General features: G+C 42.3%; 2 protein-coding genes across 2 annotated transcripts; both read right to left on the reverse strand.

The window, feature by feature from the left end:
* Positions 1-3,416: 3,416 nt before the first annotated feature.
* LOC145672565 (uncharacterized) lies at positions 3,417-7,322 on the reverse strand. The gene has a single exon (XM_081741724.1). It carries the CDS (start codon positions 7,320-7,322, stop codon positions 3,417-3,419), a length of 3,906 nt encoding a protein of 1,301 aa, XP_081597850.1.
* Positions 7,323-7,339: 17 nt separating this feature from the next.
* On the reverse strand, positions 7,340-8,333 carry LOC145672566 (uncharacterized). The gene is made up of 2 exons (XM_081741725.1): positions 7,508-8,333; positions 7,340-7,395 (listed from the first exon to the last, which is right to left on the reverse strand). Exons 1-2 carry the CDS (start codon positions 8,331-8,333, stop codon positions 7,340-7,342), a joined length of 882 nt encoding a protein of 293 aa, XP_081597851.1.
* Between the last annotated feature and the right edge of the window lie 468 nt (positions 8,334-8,801).

Below are 8,801 nucleotides of genomic sequence, written 5' to 3' on the forward strand. Positions count from 1 at the left end.
AATAATAATAATAATAATAATATCAGCTCTTCGCAGTGGTAGGTTCAATATAGTAAGTTCACACATTTGAGCATTTATTATTATTATTAAACTAAGTAATACAGTGAAACCTCTCAAAACGGACATTAGTGGAACCGATTATTTGTCCGTAAATGAGAGGTGTCCCTAAAAGGAAGGGTTCTCTCTCTCAACACCACACCACACATATTTATGGCATGGAAGAATAAGAAAGTTTGTCCTGTTATGAAGATTACCACTATTGAGAGATGCCCGTTAAGAGAAGTTTCACTGCATTAGGAATTAACCTCCACTATTTTACCCAGTAATTACATGCGAATTGATTACATACGAATTATTGTAATTATTTTGCAAAATTCTGCTATTATTTCAATTTATTAACCCCAGCAAGTTTTAGTGGGTGATTTTTTACAAAATATTAATTGGCGAAAAATTCCCTCGTCCCATGCTGAAATTACATTCGTTTAGTAATTAATACTGTACAAAGTTCCAATTTCATTATTTTAATATTCTAACCCTGTTGTTAACGTTAATTGTTGTAATATTATTTGATCTCTTAATCTCCGTTCCTGCCCCTTCCTGGCTACGTTATTCGCTCTGAATATCTTTCATAAGAAAATTATTCATTGATTTAGTTGTGTTCAAAAATCCAGTTTTGCAATTTACAAATATTTTGTATGTTTCTGTTGTTTCTTCTTTAATATGCCCTAACTTTAGTAATCCCAGGGCTCATAGTGGTCTGGTCTCTTGTAAATAGTTGAAAAGTGACCAAAAATGGCCAAAAGCACACGAAAAAGTTACCAAAATCTCATCATGCCCCTTTTTTCCTTTGTCAATTTCTCCATCACCTGTCTCTCTGTTTGTTGTTTTGTTTCTTCTTTACTTCTTCTTTTTGAGCTTCCTCCTTTCTTAGGTTTTCAAAGTATGCTTTGTAGTTACGGTAAGCAGACTTAGCAGATGTAAAAGGCTTCTGAGTAAGTAAAACCAGTTCTGGCCTATTTCCGAATTCCTTCATCCCAGTCATTATATTTAACTTCGCATTAAGAGTTCTCAAAAACGTGAAATATTCAAATTCATCACCTACTCTTAAGAAGAACATACAAGAAGCATAACACAAGACGAACATGATGAACCACACAAACATACGCAACGTTGAACGGAGCGTTAACTATTACGAGAGAAAACTAAAAGATTATTATGATAGAAAAAAGAATAGACACAGAAGGGTTCTCAACCCCACCTTGAGAGCTTAAGCATCCACCAACCGTCCACTATGCTATAGAAAGAATAAAAGCTGAAGTGAGATTAAAACTGACTGTTTTACATGTGGCAGCAAGTACTGAAGCTTTCAGAAGAGAAATGAGTAACAAGTTTCTGCCTTTTTTCATTTGTTTTTATATTATTCTTAGAAAACTGCCAATGCAAAACATAAATCACACGAAAAAGTCACTTTACCTCTCAAAACAGTAACTTTTAGTGACAATTTTTTTAAAAGTAATTTTTAGTGACCAACTTGAAAAAAAAAAGTAAATTTTAGTAAAAAAAAAGGGGGGGACTCGCTAGGAGCCCTGTTCCGCTCAATGAATTTACGTGAATAAAAATATACTTCACAAAAAATTAAGCTAGCGCCAAATGCGTTCCTGCATAACACTAGACTCAGTCTAAAATATATACAATTCTTAATTCGAGCTCCTCTTGGCTAAGTGGTTAGCTTACGCGCCTTTGGCGTGGGAGGCCCGGGTTCGATTCCCGGCGGGAGCTCATGTGGTTCGGATTCCACGTTAATCAGTAGGTCCACGTCTCATATAGCCTCGCTGCTGAACGGGACGTTAAACTCAAAATCCAAATTCTTAATTCGACCGATCTCTTCAGTTCTAAAAACGTTTTGACTACACCTTTCTAACGTCCGTCCGTTCATACACCACTTGCAAAGCAGGCTCGAAAACCAGCCACAGAGCTTTGAGGGGCCATGAATATGTTAGGAGGAGCCAAGTAATTAAAAATGCTCTTACAAATATCAAAATTGTGCATTTTGTATTGAGGTCTGGAGGGGACATGAAAAATTTAGGGAGGGCAAGGCTCTCCCTAGCCCCCCTCTGGTTGCGAGTCTGTCGCAGAGTAGCACTTACCAACTGAATCTGGTATAGGCTTATTACTATATTGTCACATTTTTCCTTATTGAGGAGGAGGTAGGTGAATGACCACTCAAGACGTTGCCAATCAGTCATCTGCATCTGTCCATCAATCTTTCTTCTCGGAAACGACCACGGAGCCCAGGGAGGTAGGCAGCAGCGGTCTGTTTTGTCAATTGTTTCAATCGAAACACCGCCCGAAAGAATGAGGTAATGTGGTTCTCGAAGCCGTACATGAAAACGAGGTCTCTTCGTATTTTGAAGTGAAATAAAATCAATAATAATATTGCCTTTATTCCTAAACGCTAAATCTTTTCTAACTTGATGTAATAAATAACCTATATGATACTGATTGATACAATTGGATTTGGGGGAGTATTCCTTTTCCATCCAGGGGTGTGTGTAAAGAAATTTGGAGGGGTGTTAGGGGGGTGTTGGGGGGGTGTAGATTACTCCCTGGGCTGGTAGACGACATTTGAGTGACTTTGACCGCGGGCAAATAATTGAGCGGTTGGAATTGGGCCGATCGCAAGTGGAAGTGGCGCAGGAATTCAACGTGAACAAAAGTGTTGTGTCAATGCTGTGGAGTCGCTTCCAAAATGGAGGTGAAGTCAGTAGACGTTATGGAGGATTCCGTCTGAAGAAGATGTCGGCCATCAATGACCGATTTCTCACAATTTCTGCTAAACGTAACTGTTCGGGATGCATGCACGAAAGCATTTCCCATTATTTACTAAACCTTCCCTGCGCCTCGCTACTTGTTGTTTGTTTAGAGGAATGAATCGTAACCTGGTTAAAATATAGCTAATTTAATTAACAAACTATTTAATATACATTAGTGGACACAGGTATGTACTGTATGTGAAGTTCTCACTGAATGTTTTATTGCACCACAATAGTTCGACACAAGACACATCCACCACACACGTTTCGACTGTCTAAAAAACACACACACACTGCTCTTCGTGGCGGTTCATGTTCACTTTCTACAAAAAAAGGGGGAGAAAAAGGCCACCCTCCGAGAGCGAAGGGAACCAAGGACACTGACCATAGCCTGGCATCTATTCTGTTACGTTATAGCTGTTCAGACTTAATATTTTGTAAAAGAAAAAAATACACTCAACATACGCCGCCCACCTTGAAATATCCATATTTCAACACAAATCCCAGTATCGAAGATCCTAATATTGACAATAGATGAAATAAAAATACTAAAATTACAATACTACGCAAATAAATGTTAGAATGAACATACTAAATGATCAATTACTTGTCTTCAGATTGAACTGTTGATGTCTCCCTTTCGTCGAAAGGCAATAGGGACAACTTCACTATCGGCCTCTTGTAGAGTCCGTCAGATGCTTTCACTGTCACCGTACGCACGAGACCATCTTTTCCTTGGTGAGTCTCAACGATCCTGCCAAGTTTCCACAGTTGTGGGGGTTGGTTGCTCTCGCGAAAGATCACCATGTCATTTGGTTTGAAGTTGACAGTTTCTTTGCACCATTTTGGTCTTCGTTGAAGTTGCGACAAATACTTGGAAGACCACCGTCTCCAAAAGTGCTGCGTTAGTTGTTGAGTCAGTTGCCATCTTGTGAGACGATTCACCTTTGTACCTATGAAATCCACTTGTGGTGGAGCTAACAATGCGTCGCCAGTTAAAAAATGACCGGGTGTGAGGGCCCTAAGATCACTAGGATCGGCTGACATGGGAGTTAGTGGTCGCGAATTAAGACATCCTTCCACCTGAACTAGCACAGTTATCATCTCTTCGTATGTCAGCACTGCATTCTTCAAAATGCGTTTCAAATGATACTTCATCGACTTGATGTTGGATTCCCACAATCCTCCAAAATGAGGTGAGGCTGGAGGGTTGAAATGCCACTGTATTCCAAGTGAGCTCAAATAATCACTTGTTGAATTTGAAACTCCCGTCGGCGCCACTATTGTCAAAAGATCCTTCAACTCACGGTCTGCACCTACAAAGTTTGTTCCGCAGTCACTGTATATGTCACTTGGCTTCCCTCTACGCGCCACGAAACGTTTAAGCGCAGCGAGAAAGGCTGAAGTAGATGCTTCGGTCACTAGTTCAATATGCACGGCCTTTGTACTGAAGCACACAAACAATGCAATATAACCCTTATATGTCTTGGCAGACCTCCCCTTTGTGTTCTTCAATAACACTGGACCAGTGTAATCTACCCCACACTGGTTAAACGGCCTACTTGGAGTTACACGCCCAGCGGGCAATTGTCCCATGAGCTGAGTTGTATTAGATCGAGAGAATCGGTGGCAGGTTATACACTGTCTCACAATCTGGCGCACCACATCTCTTCCTCTTAGTATCCAGTACTTCTGTCGAAGAACTGACAGAAGTAGCTGTGGACCAGCATGCAAATTTTTTACATGTTCGTCACGCACAATGAGTTCGGTTAAAGTATGTTTCCGTGGCAGTAGAATAGGATGCTTCTCGTCAAAGTCTAATTGTGCCCTTTGCAGCCTTCCTCCTACCCTAAGCAGACCTTTATTGTCTATGAATGGATGCAGACAAAATAATTTACTTTGTGCTGGTACGCCACCGTTTTCCTTAAGACATTTCAGCTCTAGAGAAAATTCCTCCTCTTGTACCAACCGAATCCAGCAAAACAATGCTTCCTCTAACTCACTCGCCGTCAAGGGTCCATGTAGCCTTGCGTCAGGTTTACTCCTTGAATTATTTATAAATCGTTTGCACCAAGCTGTCACACGGTTTAATCTTGCTACCGAAGAGTAGTTTGAAAGAAGGCTAATATCTGCCTTGGCGTGCATTGTAGCAACCGACGTCTCTTGTTCAACAATCACTGCACCTGAGGTCTCATCGTTAACCTCTACAGCTGGCACTGTTTCTGCTGCTAACCACTCTGGACCTGTCCACCACAATCGATGATTGATCAGCTCGGACGGTCTAACACCACGACTCGCAAAGTCTGCAGGATTGGTCTCACTATTCACGTGATACCACTTGATGTTACTTCGTTCTTGCACTTCACTTACTCGATTTGCCACGAATGTCTTCCATCTACTTGGGCATGACGCAATCCAAGCAAGGGCTACCGTCGAATCAGAATAGGCACTCGTGCTGACTATTTCGACTTTAAGGGATTGAGACACAAAGTCCAATACTTTCACCAGGAGCACTGCGGCACATAGTTCAAGACGTGGCAGCGTTTGTCTTTTGATAGGGGCCACCTTTGTTTTTGCACTTAGCATGTTCACTGCAATGCTTCCGTCATTTCGCACACATCTCACATACACTACAGCAGCATACGCAGCCTCTGACGCGTCACAGAACCCAACGAGATGGACTTCCCTTGTATCGTGTGGAATGGCACATCTTTGGATTCTCACTTCCTGCAGCAGTGGAAGTTCATCGCAATAGTCATGCCATTGTTTGATGATGTTGCTTGGAAGAGGGTCATCCCAGCCAATTCCTAGCTTCCAGATCTCCTGCATGAGGAGTTTGGCCTTTATGGTAGTAGGAGCTAGCCACCCCAATGGATCAAATAGTTTGGCCAAGTCAGACAATAACTGTCTCTTCGTAACACTATGACGAGTCTTTGGTACGGTGATTTTGAAGCAGAATGTATCTTGAGACGGACACCACTGCACTCCTAATGCCTTGATAGCATCATTATCGTCCCAAGGATCTATCGCGTTTGTTTCTCTTAAATGACTTGGAATGGACTCTAAAACACTTGGTTCATTACTCGCCCACTTGCGCAATTCAAACCCTCCCTTTTCTAACAGTTGTACTAGTTGTGAATGCAGATGAATTGCTTCTGTCACCGAGTTACTCCCAGTCAGACAATCATCCATGAAGAAATCGTTAAGCACAACTGGTGATGCTAACGGGAAGTTGTGTCCTTCGTCGACGGCCAGCTGCTGGAGACATTTTGTTGCTAAGAATGGTGCACATGCGGTCCCATATGTGACTGTGAGCAACCTGTAGTCTTGAATAGGTTGTTTCGGATCCGATCTCCACACAATGCGTTGAAAGTTTGCGTCTTCTTGCTTCACGCGAATTTGCCTGAAGATCATTTTTGCGTCTGCACATAGGGCCACCGGGTGAGTTCGGAAACGCAGCACAATAGACGTGAGATCCTCTTGCAATCTTGGACCGACCATGAGAGTTTCATTCAGTGACACACCTGTCGTGGTTTTTGCACTAGCATCGAACACCACACGCAGTTTAGTAGTTGTGCTACTCTCCTTTAAAACGGCATGGTGAGGAAGGTAGCAACTTGTTGTTGGGGACACACTGTCTTCACTTGGTGAAATAGGTTCCATGTGACCGAGTTCTAAATATTCTGCCATGAATCTGCAATATTGTTCCTGATAGCCAGGCCACCGTACAAACTTTCTCTCTTGTTGATGGAGTCGTCTTACTGCTATATCACGAGAATAGCCAAGGTCAGAGTGATTGGTCTTAAACGGTACGCTAACTTCATATCGACCATTAACTCTTCGATGCGTCACTGCAAAATGTTCTTCACATTCCCTTTCTTCTACTGTTAAGGGACGCACAAACGGTACTTCTTCGATCTCCCACAATCGCCTCAATGAAACATCTAGATCACAGCACACATGAAATGCGGACACTGCCGATGAACCACTGCAATTCACTTTCCCCGATAACACCCAACCCAGTGCCGTTTCCAATGCGATGGGCGCACCTTGAGGGCCCATGCGTTTGCCTCCTTGGACGAGTAATGGAAACACGTCCGCACCGAGTAGTATGTCCACACCACTTGTTTTGTAGAACTCCGGATCAGCCAGATCTAAATCCTTGATATGGACCCACTCATTAGCCCTAGTGAGAGCCTGTCTAGGCATATCTCCGGTCACTTTTCTCACTACTACTGCTGTTGTTGAATATTCATCGTTATTGTATCTTGACTTAAAAGCAAGATCTACAACTGCACGTGAATTGCATGCACTACTGGAAGCTATTCCCGAAATAGTTATATTTGCACTACGTCTTGGGAGTCCCAGCGCTTGAGCACACCGTTCAGATACAAAACTTACCTCTGATGCACAGTCAAGTAACGCTCGAAAAGATTGAAATTGCCTTCTGTTGTTTCTAACCTTTACCACTGCTGTGGACAGCAACACTTGAGGAAGAACAGTTGTCATTGTTCCCCCATCAGCTGCTACGTGGGAAGACACATCTTGAGCGCACTGAGAGGAAGAATCACCTTCGGGCTTCCTGTCAAAATGTAGTAACGTATGATGCAGCTTTCTACAGCGATGACACCCACCTGATTTACACTGAACAAGTTTATGTGTTCCTTTTAGGCAATTGAAACACAAAAGCTTACCTTTTACAAAGGAATGTCTGTCGTATACTGACATTTGAACGAAATCCTTGCATTTATGCAGCGCGTGCTGCAGTCCACACTTCACACATGTGACATCTGCCGAAGCATGATACGCCACTGTCCTGCTCTTTCCGGACGAACTTGCCGATTTATGAGCCTGAAGTTTATTTGATTTGCTTGTCGCGGAAGCCGCGAGTGCTCGCGATCTCTGGTTGAGAAACTGCGATAAGTCTGCGAAAGTTGGAAGTTCGTTCGAGTTAATTGATAGCTCCCATTGTTCTCGTGAATCACTATCCAGTTTTTCAGTTATGTGGTACACTAGTATAGCATCCCAATGCTCCACAGGAATGTCGAACACTTTCAGAACTCGCACACATTCATTAGTTGTATCCACAAGCCGTCTTAGAGAAGCTGGTGAATCGGCTACTGCACACGGTTGACGAATCAGTCTTTTTATTGTATCATTTACGAGTTCGCGTTTATTCTGGTACCGAGCATTGATTATTTCCCACGCCTCTGTGTAATTCTGATCGGTCACCGACAATGATTGTACAAGTATTGCCGCTTCGCCACGCAAAGATGCCTTCAAATATTGAAGCTTTTGCGCTCCACTCAATAATGCATTACTGTCCACGGATGCCACGAAAAGATCCCGAAACGACAGCCAATCTTTCAAGGAACCATCAAATGTTGGTAATTCCAACTTCGGTAATCGCACTTCACTCACTTTTGAACAGGTTACGTTTTCATTTGATGTTGATGAAACACTTTCTGACTGCTTCATTACCACCAATTTATCAATTAATTCGTCCACTCTGTCTTGCATTGTTTCTATTTCTTTGTCATACGTATCAAATGTCTGTTGATCAAATTCTTGTAAGATTTAACACAAGCTTTTTACAGTCATCTGCTAGTTGATTTGCCTTCTCTATGTACGTATTCACTAAAGCTTTATTGAAGGACTCACTGTTTATTTTATTCTCCAAGCGCGTTATTTCGCGTTTGGTGACAGTTTTGGAAGCAAGTAATTGTTCCATCGTTCGTCACTTTTCACTACACGGCTAAACAAAGAACGGAGGGGGAGGGGGGGAACGAGAGACAGGCAGTTCAGCGGTTGCACAAATTACGCTGGTGTTCTTTACAATTTCACATATCTTTCTTCTTCGAACACTATTAAAAAGACTACACATATATACACACAGTTCAAAATATTGCTCTGTTTTTAGTCTTTACGATTTTTTGTAACAGCAAAATCCGGCTTCACTAGGAGGACCAAATGTTCGGGATGCATGCA

The sequence above is a fragment of the Thermobia domestica genome, chromosome 16 (genome assembly GCF_964235325.1).
Source record: "Thermobia domestica chromosome 16, izTheDome1.hap1.1, whole genome shotgun sequence".
In the NCBI taxonomy this organism is placed as follows: Eukaryota; Metazoa; Arthropoda; class Insecta; order Zygentoma; family Lepismatidae; genus Thermobia; species Thermobia domestica.

Bases quoted from the DNA above. Each gene is read 5' to 3' on its own strand.
- LOC145672565 (XM_081741724.1), bottom strand. From the start codon at position 7,322: ATGACAACTGTTCTTCCTCAAGTGTTGCTGTCCACAGCAGTGGTAAAG.
- LOC145672566 (XM_081741725.1), bottom strand. From the start codon at position 8,333: ATGCAAGACAGAGTGGACGAATTAATTGATAAATTGGTGGTAATGAAG. The intron at 7,396-7,507 runs GTAAGCTTTTGT...ACATTTTGACAG, and splicing joins CAGACATTCCTTTGTAAAAG to GAAGCCCGAAGGTGATTCTT.